At 39.4% G+C, this 14685-nt stretch overlaps 1 protein-coding gene across 3 annotated transcripts in view; it reads right to left on the minus strand.

Moving 5' to 3' along the window:
- The window catches only part of wwox (WW domain containing oxidoreductase), a 295918-nt gene that overhangs the window by 175328 nt on the left and 105905 nt on the right, over positions 1 to 14685 (minus strand). For all 3 annotated transcript variants that reach the window (XM_088339909.1, XM_088339911.1, XM_088339910.1), the window contains exon 8: positions 10606 to 10870. In XM_088339909.1, coding sequence (XP_088196035.1) covers positions 10606 to 10870 — 265 coding nt within the window. The remainder of the gene's footprint in view (positions 1 to 10605; positions 10871 to 14685) is intronic.

Here is a 14685-nt window from a genome sequence, read left to right on the forward strand (position 1 = left end):
TTCCCCCGAACGTCAAGTAGTCCGCGGTGTATGCTGGGATTTATTTACCGGCGTTTCATTGGCTAACCAATGTGTCAATCATCATTTGAATCGATCACTATTGGCTAAAGTTATTCGGAGGTCAAGGGGCGGATCCTTTTTATCATTTATAGGCTGGCATTGGCTTAAACGGCAAAACAAAGCCTGCATTGGCCAAAAAAGATTTGTCAATCATCAGTTGAATCGATCCCTATTGGCTAAAGTTATTCGGAGGTCAAGGGGCGGATCCTTATCATTTACAGTCTGGCATTGGCTTGAACGGCAAAGCAAAGCCTGCAATTGGCCAAAAAAGATGTGTCAATCATCAGTTGAATCGATCACTATTGGCTAAAGTTATTCGGAGTTCAAGGGGCGGATCCTTATCATTTACAGTCTGGCATTGGCTTGAACGGCAAAGCAAAGCCTGCAATTGGCCAAAAAAGATGTGTCAATCATCAGTTGAATCGATCACTATTGGCTAAAGTTATTCGGAGTTCAAGGGGCGGATCCTTATCATTTACAGTCTGGCATTGGCTTGAACGGCAAAGCAAAGCCTGCAATTGGCCAAAAAAGATGTGTCAATCATCAGTTGAATCGATCACTATTGGCTAAAGTTATTCGGAGGTCAAGGGGCGGATCCTTATCATTTACAGTCTGGCATTGGCTTAAACGGCAAAGCAAAGCTTGCAATTGGCCAAAAAAGATGTGTCAATCATCAGTTGAATCGATCTCTATTGGCTAAAGTTATTCGGAGGTCAAGAGGCGGATCCTTTTTATCATTTACAGGCTGGCATTGGCTTAAACGGCAAAACAAAGCCTGCAATTGGCCGAAAAAGATGAATGTGTATAGCACGTGGTTTGACGGCATACAGAAAGCATTTTTTACTATACTGTATTTGTATTTTTATTCTCCTGGATTTACTACACTCACGGATATAAGAGGACCACGGCTGCACATTATTATGAACACAACGACTTCGGTGAGCTACTCCAGCTATATATCTTGTTTCAGACTGAACTCGATGTTTCTGTGATAAGCGGTGCAGATAATGGATGGAATGGAGTGTCTATTTTCAAATTAAACTCAATTCCAAGTGTTAATTGTCATATGCACAGTAAAGTTGCGAGCGAAAAAGAAAATAGAAACTAAGGAAAGGTTGGCATTTCTTGAATCCCAAGACTTGTGACATCATACGGACACCGCATCCGCACGTGTTCTCGACACGTATTTGCGACTTTGCAAGCTTTGGGAATAATAAGGGGGTAATAAGTTGGACTGAACTATCTGACTGTTTTGTCCACGTTCCCATTATAGCGCCTTATAATCCGGTGCGTCTTATGTATGTCAAAAATAGGACCAAAAACTATTTTTTCGGGGTGCGCCCTATAACCCGGTGAAGAATAATTGCAATGGCAAGACGAAGCCACCAGAGAGCAATGTCGATGTCATTTTTAAGCAGACTTGTTGAGGAACATGGAAACAACTTCAAGCATTTGCAAGAACTTCACTCAAAATTCAAGGACTTTTCATTGCTTGAAAACACAACATTATAATTCAAGCGTTTTCAACGATACCAAGCACCTGCACAAACCCTGATAGTAATACTTTATGTTGTTGTTTTTTTAGATCTGCTATTGTGTAGGCAATTTTTTTTTAAAATGCTTCTTGAGAACAGTGGAATATTTTATGTTTAACCAGATCATCCTATGTGGAAAACATTATTTGTCCCAAACTTACCTGGACCTGAGCTCTGGCAGCCCCCAAGTAAAATGACTTTGAGACCCCAGTGTTATATGTTGTAGGAGGCATTTGGAGATGAAAATGAAATTTGAATGAAAATAACTATTATTTTGTTGGAACTTTTATGAGAACATGTTTATGCTTACTTATTTACTGTATATCCATCGATTATCTGTACCCAGTCGCAGCACACACAGAGACAAACAACACACCCGCTCATTAACACCAGTGGGCCAGGCTTCTATACAAATTTACCACGGAGAATGAGTCCCAACAATACCACTCAATGACTGCTAGTGTTAATGTAAAAAAAAATGCAACCGCAGAAAAATACATTTCTATACTTATAATACTTTTAGCAGTGTCTGAAACTCATGACAAGAAGTTACCGGACACCAGGGCACACAACTCTGAAAAGTTGCCTGCCCAGCCATAAAGTTGCCATCCCCATTTTTCACAACTTGAAACACAATAAGACGACTAATCGAAAGAAAAACCCATTGTTGCAAAGTATTAAGGATTGATAATCAGAATATATAACAGAACAGCACTTTAAAATTAAGTTTATTATAAATCTACTTATGGGGCAGCACGGCGGGATAGTGGTTAGCGCATGTGCGGCACAGTTCAAGTCATGGGAACCTCCTGCGTGGGTTCAAATCTCCCCGTGCTTGCGTGGGTTTCCTCCGGGCACTCCGGTTTCCTCCCACATTCCAAAAACATGCATTTCAGGTGAATTGGCCGGTCCAAATTGTCCCTAGGTGCGAATGAGCGAGTGAGTTGTCTGTCCCTGTGTGCCCTGTGATTGGCTGGCAACCAGTTCAGGGTGTCCCCTGCCTACTGCCCGATGATTGCTGGGATGGGCTCCAGCACCCCCGCGACCCTACTGAGGATAAGCGGTGCAGCTAATGAGATGAGATGAGATGAGACGAGATATATCTACTTATAAGATTCATTGCATGTATATGACATCGCTGTTTTCCATCTGCCATCAGTACGTGCCTGTATTTACTCATCTTCATTCATGCAATGTTTGCGTTGCGTCGTCTGCTACAAGCCACGTGAACTCCTCTTTCCACGATGCTTCCAATGTACATTTACGTTTTGTAGCATCATACATTTTGTTAGCTTCTTTTGAATATTTCTTCCGGGGCTGAGGTTTTGGCTTGATTCCTGGCCATTTCTCATTTTTTCTTATGTTCTCTGTGCGTCTACTTTGGAAAATGATATGCAAATGTACTCCCTTATAAATATGGGAAAGTCTGGAATCATGAAGTTATTCGATGCAGGCTTCTGATTGGTGCCGAGTATGCAAATTGTCAAACTAACCAAAATTCCGAAATTTCCAAACTGGACAAAGATTTCGAAATCGGAATAAAGCAATTGTTTGATTTGAAAAAATATTTTTCTTTTTTTTTTCTTAAAAATGTTGTCGGCCACCCGTGCGGAGACGTTTTGTAAGTTGTATGCCCGACGTGAAAGATGCACACCCTGGGCGTCCGGGCAGACGTTATTTCAGACACTGCTTTTAGGAAAACAAAAAAATGTTGTAATTTTACAACGCTTAAAGGGTTAATAATATATTTGAACACTCCCAAATAACTACCAGCAAACACCTCAGCTCTTGCAACCGTCACAAAACTTTGTAGGGATCGAATAACTCAATTGAAATCCATCAATCAAATTGTAAGCATCAATCGCAAATCAAGAGCGCTGCGATAACGTCCCAGCCTTCATCTCTTAACATACTAGCAGGCGCATGCAAACCAGATCATTTAATACTGATAATGTGCGCCAAGGACACAGGGAAAACTCCCACTCCAAACACGCTGAATTAAAGAAACAGGGGCTCATGGGCCATCTCTGATAAGCAGATCAAGGCGCAGGGAGGGGAACATGATGTTAGCGCCAGATAGTTCGAATGATTAAAATGTCACGCCGCTTTATAGATGCTTTTCTCAGCTCAGCAAAACGGGATCAGCGATGGAGCATCGGTGGAGGAGTGGGATGAGCTCTCCGCTAATAGACAAGTTTCTTTTTTGCTTAAGGAAGTCACAAAACAAGAAAGTTGACAGCTTCCAGATAGGTTATGTGCATGGAAAGGATATATTTTAAAGAAGATGTCCTACTATTGAGATCCTGTGCTGTTTTGAGTATGAAAGCTCATACAAAAGTTACACCCCGGATTAAGGTAACCAATGATCTTCTACTGGCAATGGACTTCGGCGCTTCATCACTGTTGCTGTTGCTGTTGTTGTTGTTGTTAAATCGCTTCAAGTCGTCTAAAGATGATCTTTAGGAACGACATGGAACGCTTCGGTTGTGTTACGAGTTCCGCGAATTGGCCGCTCCGAAAGCGGATGAGGTCAGCTTTGGGTAACTTGTACCGAAGCTGTTGCTGTTGCTGGACCTTAGTGCTGCCTTTGACACTGTGGACCATAATATATTTTTTTTCTATGCACAACTTCATCTTAGTTTTGTGAACGTTTATTGTAAAAAAAAAGTTTAATACGAGCTGATATACTACATTGATTGAAAATTGTAACCATGATTTGCAAAAGGTTCCTCAATCTCCCAGTGTAGTCTGATTACATTTACCGAATAGGAAATTATGACATTGAACAAATAAAATAAGTAACACTGGCTGCTCGGGTACAAAAAGGGGTTTAATAAGTGTCTATTCTCTCGTATGCATTGGTATTGAACATATGTTATAATTTTTCTTTCAATTCCATAATGTTCCTTTTGCGCTGATGACCGTCTCATCTATTTTCACATGACAGGAAATATTATATCGTTAAGAATGAAAAAAAATAAAGAAGTAAAAAGATAAAAATTATTAAATAGTTTTCATTTGACTCTAGAGAAAGTTAGAGTCCGAAATATATAGTAGCCGAGTTCAGATCTTCAAAAAGCCTTGACTTGATAATCAGCAAAATGGTTAGAAGTAATTTGTCAAGAAACTCAAAGTTCAAGAAATAATATTCCAGATAATTCTAAAGGGGGATTGTCGCTGTCATTGCCCTCACTTGGCCCCGCCGTTTGGTGCCAGCTACGGCTCGTTGCCTGATTGGCTTCCCTCCTATTTAAACTTAGTTCTCTCAATCACTCTGCACTTGCAAGATTTTAGTTTTGACTCTGTCCGGTATCCTGCTCGTGTACCCAGTATCCGGTATCGATCCCGCCTCTCTCGTCCTGTCCGGTATCTTGCTCCAGTGTCAGGTATCGACCCCATCTATCACGTCCTGTCCGGTATCTTGCTCCAGTCTCCATTATATGATATCAATCTCGTCTGTCTCCTCCTGCCTGGTATCCTGCACCAGTCTCCAGTATCCGATATCGATCTCGTCTGTCTCCTCCTGCCCGGTATCTTACTCCATTCTCCAGTATTTGATATCGATCCCGCCTGTCTCGTCCGGTCCGGTATCTTCCACCAATCTCCAGTAGCCGGTATTGACCCCGTCTGTCTCATTCTGTCCGGTATCTTGCTCCAGCCTCCAGTATCCGGTATCGATCCCGTCTGTCACCTCCTGCCCGGTATCTTGCTCCAGTCTCCAGTATCCGATATCGATCCCGTCCGTCATGTCCTGTCCAGTATCTTGCTCCAGTCTTCGGTATCCAGTATCGATCCCGTTTGTCTCATCCTGTCCAGTATCTTGCTCCAGTATCCGGTATCGATCCCATCTGTCCCGTCCTGTATCGATCCCATCTGTTCTGTCTGGCCTCGATTTCGTCTGCCTCCGACTTCTCTGTCTCACTTCTTCAGCCCAGCGATCGCCGCATCCCTGGCGTTTGTGTTCACGCGCATGGCTGCCCCATTCCCGTGAAATAAAGCTTGTGTGAAAACGTTACGCGTCTGGGTCCTCCGTCTGTGTGGGTTCTGACAGTTTCTAGAATGTTTGAAGTACAACAAACCACATTCCTGTAAAAAAACATCATATGCTCGGCTTTGAAATTCTTATCATTGTTGCTAATAATCGACTCAGTTGATAATGTTTACAACTAGGGGTGGCCAGGTAAATGCTTATTGAGTAACACAATATTTTTCTTAGAATTTGTCAAGAATCTCATACAATTAGTAGAACTAAGACTCTAGTAATTGTAAAGGGAGGTTGTCGCTGTAATCTTTTTCTGAATGTTTTGAATATCTTAAGTACAACTTGCCAGTTTCCTCTCAAAAAGTAAAATCGATATTTTAGAAATATGTGTAGAACGATCCGTGACACATTAGATCCGCATAAAACAAAGTGGTCCAACGTTTTTTTTACTGTACATCATCCCACCCGTGCTGCTATAAATCAAAGCTATGTTTTAAATGAGAGGCAAGAACACGCATGGGGACTCTCCGTGATTGTTTTTTCAACTCCACATTTTGCTTATGTTTGCATCCCTGAACAATCTCGGCGGATCCCGCAAGTGTACGCGTGCAATTAAAGCGATAGCATCTTCATAGCCTCGCAACCAATAACGGAAATAATATCACTGTTTTATTAAGCCCTTAATGTGGAGGGGGGCAAACTGTGAGGAGCAGAGGGTTTTAAAGAGAGTACACTTCCAGGGGTCTTATCAAGGCCAGATTTAAATAAAAGCAAAGGCTCGTCTTAAGGGTTTGCCAGGGTGCATGTGAGAAGTGTGTGCATGTGTGTGTGTGTGGCCTTTATCAGACACAAGTTTTGGCTAATTGCTGTGTCAGCACACCCCGAATTTTAATTACTAGCCCTACCTTTGCCCTTTAATATTTACTAACATCTACACACCGTTTAATTAGGCTGGTGTGGGGTAAGTCCGGAATCAGAATTAGCATGCGCTCCATTAATTGCTTTTAAAGACAAACCCACTTAGACACAGCGGGAACACACAATTTGACGTCTACTTAAGTTCAATAAAACACTATCAGCCATTTTTTTTTAATTAAAATAATAAGATTTTGGTCAAGGCCAGCAACGGTATGATTTGTTTCCTGAGGTATACAATGCTAACAATAAGAAAAACGTAATATAACAAAATCTGCTGTTTTCACAACAGCGTGAAAGGTTTAAACACAAAAAGTAGTATTTATTTTCTATGTGTCACGCAAAGTTGTGCAGTTTTCTCCCCAAAGTAAGCAAGAAATCCAGACATAATATACAACAATACTCACATGCATATATTATTTATCCTCTTCTGGGTACACATCATTGTAAATTACTGTATATCTGTATACATCATAGTGCCCCCTGGTGGCCCAGGACAACACTAATGGGAAGCCAGGTAAAGTGGAAGAACCCTTGGTTTTCCTTCCTTTCTATTCCATGCTCTCCAAGTACTATCATAAAACAGTACTGTCTTTTTCTAGACTATGAGGCCCAATGGATTATAATACACTAGTGATTTTCTCTTTTTGAAATTCCCAGAAACAGATCGCATTATGAAGCACAAAAAGTTTTTAAAAATGTCTCAATCTTAAGTCCTTTTCAAATCCCAATTTGTGTGTGCAAATGTTTGTGTTTGTGTGTGTGTGGGGGGGGTGGCTTACAGGCTCCGAAACAGGTGAACAATTTTCAAGGGGAATTACCAAAGTTGTACTCTAGGCCTCCGCCAGTATCTTTAGCAATGTTTTGTGCATCCTCAATAAATACCAACAAAATCAATTAACATATGCTTTCATGTGGTCTCTCACGTCCTCTGGTGGCCAAATTGGGTACTGCAACTTCTGACTAATGACTACTCCAAGCAGCTGGTTATAATCTTCTATCGGAACCAACACTTTGATTGATGCGAATGATTCTTGTCAACACATTTTAACAAAACACAGCCCGCAACGCGGATCTGCTCATCTGGGAGAAACTCAAACAAAAAAATAGATGCATCTTGATTTGTTTTGAAAAAAAGTTACAAATATTTCAAAAAAAGGCTGTTTATGCTCAGTACTGCAACACACAGAAAATGACAAAGGCTATCCATGCAACCAATTTTTGTACAAAACAAAAAAGTAGAAAGCTTAATCTGTCCTTGAAAAGGTGTAGAAGTGTATTTGGTGTAAAAGTGTATTTATATTGGCACTAGATGGCTTGCTGTTGCTGCTTCGGTACTCTGTCGCCACCCTGCAATCGTCGCAGGACACAACAGCGAGGACCCTTGCGCTTTTTGGAAAGCAAATCCACACAAGAAACACTCACTTCGATATTGTCTGGCCCCTTATTTACTCCGGAACCAAACTCTGCTCTGACCTCAAAACATAATTCCCGGGCTTCTGAGGGGTACACTAACCTTGAAACCCCCATCAGAAGAAAGTGGTGCTTCTAAAGAACAGACCCTGACTTTAAGTGAACAAGCCGCGATTTCTACAATTTATATTTTCCTCTCAATGACAACTTGTGTGAACATAACGTCTTGACTGTATTCCCATTTTCTGTCATAACAAAGCTCTTAATTAAGTCAAGTCACGTTTATCTGTACAGCCCTTAATTACAAGGAGTCTCAAAGGGGCTGCACAGAACACAGATTATTGCAAACCACAGACTATTATTTCACCATCCCCTGATCTAAAACCTACATGAGGGCAAGAAAAACTCAAAAACCTCAACATGAGGAAAATGAAGAAACCTTAAGAAGGGACCGCACATGAGGTAATCCCCCTTTCAAGATGAAAAGGCTGTAATGGATGTCGCAATAACAAATAATACACAGATATTGTCAACATGAAATATCGGTCATACATAAGCTATAGAATATAAGGCATCAGAAAATATACAATAATCGCTTCTCCTGGTGGGCTAGGGGTACATGCTAGTTCATAGTGTCAGTACTCTGGATTGTGTAGAGAAAGAACACATTTGCAGTAACCCAGTGATGACCGTACACAGGATCAACAAGGGGTAAGGGGTAAAGTCACCCCTGAGTTAAATAAACAGGTATAAGAGTAAAACACAATAGGGAATATCTCTATGAGAAAAGCAGACCTTCTTCCTCACAATGGGAACACGCTGCCCCTCGCTACCCTTTTCCTCTACTGCATCTCACAAACGGCACAAGACAAATAAAACGCTGACTAAGTTGTACAACAGCCAAAGAAACACAAATGGAGCACGTGAGGTGAACTTCAGCACAGGAACGTTGAGAAAGAGCGACTGACATCCGGTACCCGATTTTCACAAAGTGTTGTTTCATTTGGCTCACTCTGGGAAAGATTTCATTAGAAGTAAACAAATGCCAAGTGGTCAAATTTATTGAGAGAGAAGAACGTAAGCTTAATGTTCTCATCTCTCATCTCATTAGCCGTACCGCTTATCCTCAGTTGGGTCGCGGGGGGGCTGGAGCCCATCCCAGCCATCTTCGGGCAGTGGGCAGGGGACACCCTGAACTGGTTGCCAGCCAGTCGCAGGGCACACGGGGACAGACAACTCATTCGCTCATTCACACCTAGGGACAATTTGGACCGGCCATTTCACCTGAAATGCATGTTTTTGGAATGTGGGAGGAAACCGGAGTGCCCGGAGGAAACCCACGCAAGCACGGGGAGAACATACAAACTCCGCACAGAAAGTCTGGAGCTGGATTTGAACCCACGACAGGTTCCCATGACATGAACTGTGCCGCACAAGCGCTAACCACTGCGCCGCCGTGCTGAATAATGTAAACGATTAGTAAAAATACAAGATTAGTGTATATATTTGTTCCTAATTTATTAATTCTAATACCACAGATGAATATATTTATAAATCTAAAATGTATTGATGAAATGTATACATTATGTATAAACTAATTTAAAACTCATTTCAAAATTGTTAGTGATTTTCAAAAAAAAATTACAAAAAAAGTGTTGTATATTAGCATTATCTAGTTTTCACATTATTATTTTTTTTATGTATAAAGTTCCATAATGGTATTATTTGTTTTCCAACATCCTTGACAAGTCCTTACATACATTTTCAATTAAAAAAAAAAAACATATTTTTTAGAATTATCATTTACACATGTATTAGTACAGTCCTTTTTTGGGGCGAAAGTGCATTGGATGTTTCTTGACCCTATTATTGATTGCGCTCACCTTAAACAATGTTTGTGATCCCTGGTGTTAATTGATATGTGATTGTCAGGATGACTGGTTCGGAGTAGCTTGCCTGCTTGCTTGGGATGGATGGGCAGAAAGTTTTAATTCAATTTTTTTCAAAATGTGTTAAATATTTTATTGTTTTGTAACATTTTCATGCAATGGTAATGTTTGGATTTGTTTGTAGACCAAGTGCCAGCATTAAGAACCGCAAATGGCCCTTCGGGCTGGAGTTTGATAACCTTCCAAGTAAATCATTTAATGTTTGTTTTGCAGCTTTTCGAAAAATAAAAACTGTTCATAATGTGCTTGTTTTCATGGGAAAAATAATCGGGGAATGATGAGGGAATAAGTAACTCTATTTTTACTATGAGACACCTGAGAAGAAGTTTGCTAAGAATTCCAGGGTTATTTGTTATTTTGATTATGATTGCGCAGAATTGTTTATTATTTTGTCTCACTTTTGTTTGTTGTTTTGAATGTTTTTTCATATTGTTACCATTGCTGTTTTGATTATTATGCGCCGTTCTCATGATTGTCACCATTGGCTAATCTTGTCGATGTTCTTTGATTTCCAGTCTTTAGGGCTGATCTGCTTTTTAGGGAAATGGTTAAGTACAGGTTGGAAATTTGGTTATTTGACGGTTTTGTATGTCATCTCCTGTTCTCCTTGCACAATCCATCAATGTCTTCTCTCTTTGATTTGGGTATATACTAAACGATAAACTTGTAAATGCCCCTGACTGAACTGCCCCTTTGTGGACCAAATGAAACTCAAATTAAAGAAACTTGGTAACACTGTTTTAGTTCCTACCATTGACTTGGTGAACGGTCTAGCCAGGGTGAACAGGAAGGTCATGAGCCACCAGCTTCGATGAATGGCCGTGTACATCATGTTGCCGGGGTGCACGGCGTTGGACGTCACCCCATGTGGCAAAAGGCGGCGGTGCAACTCGTTGCTGAACAGAACGTTACACAGCTTGGCTCGGTTGTAGGCCAGCATGGACCAGTAGTCCTTCCGAGGGGGCGACAACCGCGCCAGGTCCACTTTACCGCACGAGTCTAACAAGTCGGTGAACCTGAAAGATAGATGAAAGCGGGGTTGTTAAGAATCCGGGCAAAATCCGTCGGCAGATGTGACGCGCGGGCCGCAACACAAATCAAAAGACACGACACGGTGTTCCTTAATTGCCTGTGACGCAGCTGTTAAAATCCAGATGTTTTAACACGCTTCCCCGACCATCGCCCGACTTGGCAAAGCACACACTTCCTACATATTAATATCCGGCATTAGAAGACAACCAATCAAAACATCACATGTTTTCCCGGCGACTTTACAAGCTGGCTGCCGGCTCGTTGTTTACCGTCGGCCTGCACAACATCCTTGCTTGGTTAAATTACAACATCTGCAGGCTTTTTCATTTCATGTGCTGCGACTTCATAACTCCTCGCGTCGGCTTGATAAATCAGTTGCCAGACCGGGAATATTCAAACTTTTTTTCCCTTACCAATCTCTTCGTCGCAGTTGCAAAGTAGACAAAGTTGAACCTCTATTTTATTTTGAGATGGGGATTTAAAATTAATAGATACAGTATATTATGCACCAAATTTTCCAGGCTACAATTCGCAGTTTTTTTTTTAAAGTTTGGCCAGGAGTGAGACTTAGACTTTTGTGCGACATAATTACATACTTTCACATGTTATTTCACAGTAAACCTCAGGTGTGAAATTATCAACACATTATTATAAAATTTTACATGTTACTTTGACACAAAACCAAATGTGTGAAATTATTAACACTTTATTATAGTGTTATTTTCACACTAAACTTTATGTAGGAAAATTTGAACAAATTTGAACACCGTATCACATGTTATTTTCCCAATCAATCACAAGAAAGCTCTCTAGGCCTGTGTTGATAATATCAATATGCCGGTAATTTATAAAAACAACTGAGAAGGCCTAAACAAAAATTGCACCAAAAAAAAAAAAATCATATTCTGCATCACATCTCCATGGCCTAGATTTTTCTTTCCAGCTTTTCTGTGAAAGTCCATGTCTCGCAAGCAGAAGATGGATGTAACAAGCGCTTGCATGAGTCTTATCTTTGATTTCACTGTTCTACAAAATGGCCTTGTCCCTCTAGATGGGTTTAAGTCATTGGACCAATACAAAATGGGAAAATGCAGAGGTTTTTATTTAAAAAAGTGTATATTTTTTAGGTGGTTATTGAATTTGATTAGTTGTAGAATAATGCTAAACATCTTCGCTCTTCAGTTTGTTCAAACTGATGACGGGATAATAAATAACGAATTAAAGGACTAGAAGGCGCAGCTTAAAATTTGCCAGAGATAAACGAGTGAACCTTACAATCCAGTGTGCCTTATGAAAAAGAAAATATGTGCATTTATGTTTTCTACAATGCCAATTTGAAATTAAGTTCAAATAATGTTATCCGATAAATAGATAGACTCATAAATAGAATAATAAAATGTCTAAGAATGTTGCATCTATAGTTGTCCGAGCTCAGGGTGATTTATTCGTACAGCGGAACTACGGAAGCAGCGCTGCAGCTCACATCTATCAGAGGTTATTTCATTAAGGATATCATCTCTCCTTGTATGAAACAGATCTGATGCAGCTGGAGGACAGAGTCAAACCATACTGGGGCCAATTCCACAGTAAGCTCCGTGTGTTGGAAACTGATAAAGTGTCCAGTCATTACACGAGAGTTCATCTCTCCCCAAACCTGGACCCTCGCAGGTCAGTACTTTGGCTGTGTTGGAGGGGCTTAGGGAATACAATATGCCGGCGGGTCAGAGGTCGCAAACGATGCATGTGAGGGGAGGTTAAGTGAATAAACGGCAGATCTCTGGAAAGTGGTAAATGGAGCAAACAAAAATGAGAGCGGATGACTTCAGTGGAGGTAATATACTACTGAAATGAGTTGGGGAGTAGAGAAGATGTCATAGGAGATATTTTCTATGGGCAAGGTTGGAAAGTACCAAATGCTCTCTTTGAAGAAGCTAGCTGCAAAGCACTGAGGAAAAAGGTGTGATTTCCCATTACTACTTATCCCACATATCAATGTATCGCACAATCAAATGGTATCATTTCCAAATCCCAAAACATGTATTATTGTAGATCGTGGGGTATCCAACATGGTGCCCACGGGCATTTCGTTGCCCCCTAAGGACAGCTGGCGTGCCCGCGGACCTGTTGTGAGTATAGCTCACCAGTGCTGGATCATTGTGATTTTGAAGTAACATTATCTTTTTAATTGGTTAACCGAATCTGTTTAATATATTTTCATTAATTAGCCTGTAAAAACATAGTAACAACATAGTGATAATGTGATTTTAGAAATTCAAATAAATAAATGCCAGTACATGGGCTTAAAAACAATCTATTATCAAGCAATTAAGAGAACAGAATAATAATTAATTCGTGTATTAAACTCATTTATTCCTTTACATTTTTATTGATTTATTTTACAGGACATACAAAAAACTAAATTACAATTCAAGGATTTTATAAAGCAAATGAGCAAAAATATGCAGGTTGTTTTCGGTATCTATCTGGCTATTTTTTTTAGCTTTATACCTAGCTATCCTCCAAGCTTTTTTACGATTGAGCTAGATTTTAAATTTTTTTGCAAGCTATCTAGCAAACATTGTACATTTTTGCAAGTTATCAAGCAAACATTCCCCCTCCATTCTAGCTACCTACGTCGCTTTATTAACGTTCTAGTTTGATATTTAGTAGCTTTTTTTCTGTTTTAGCTAGCTACTATATGTAGCTCCCGTTTAGTTTTTTTAGTTTTTTACCTTTTTATCTTTCTAGTTTCCTATCAAGCCGCCTCTTTAAGCTACTTAGCAAGCCATCTAGCTAAGTATGTATTTTAGAAACAAATATCAAACTGGGTGCCTTATTGGTAACACAAATTAGGTCATAGCTTGAAAAAGGTTGGAGAACCCTGTTATAGATAAGTCTTCTAGGTTAGCGTTTTTTTGAGTGTGCTGTGATACCTTGTCCAGTGTGCCAGAGTAAATCATATCTTTTTAAAAAAGGATGTCGTTATTCAGTACGTATCTTTTTTCCAGTGATAAGCCGAATAACTGTCTCTTTCGTCCATATCAGTTGGTGGCAGCAGATCATTATTGTTTAATATTGTAGTTATCTGCTCATGAGGTAGTGCCGTGTATTTAATAACTTATTTTATTTGATGAAGGTGTTTAAGATTTAACTGCAAAAAGAAAAAAATGATTTTTAAAAATAAATGTGCACATATTTCCATTCGGTTTTAATTTTACGGATACATATATACCATTGAATGTACTAAATCTAATTTGTGTTTCACTGCAGGATACTTTTTGGATATTTTAATTATCAATTTTATTAGTATTGTTATTATTATTACTTTTTTTTTTTTTTTTTTTTTAAACCTAAGAAACATGTTTTGAAAAATTCTCATTAAATAAAGAAAAAAAAACATTATTTCCGTGACCACAGATAAAAAAAAAATCATTACAATTTAGGGAACATGAAAAATAAGGTTTATTATAAAAAAAAACGTGAAACTGGTGCCAGAAATTCATCTTTAAATATGTTTAATATACGGTGTGTCTTGTGAATCAAAATCAATATAAAATGATTAAAAAGCATAGCTTTAAAACAAGTAATAACAAAATGGTGTGGGTCTTCACGCTTTACTTTGGAGAGTGAATAAATAATAGCTATAACTTAACCTAATGATTTTATTATTGTTACAGTTAGATTAAAACCACAACAAATAATAAAAGACCAGTGCATTAAGTAGAGTTATATTATCGAACAATCTTGACGATGAAAACTGTAAGACACATTTTTAAACATTATCTAAAAAATGAAAATA

This window comes from Urocampus carinirostris, chromosome 7 (assembly GCF_059441175.1).
Source record: "Urocampus carinirostris isolate Australia breed hairy pipefish chromosome 7, RoL_Ucar_1.0, whole genome shotgun sequence".
NCBI lineage: Eukaryota > Metazoa > Chordata > Actinopteri > Syngnathiformes > Syngnathidae > Urocampus > Urocampus carinirostris.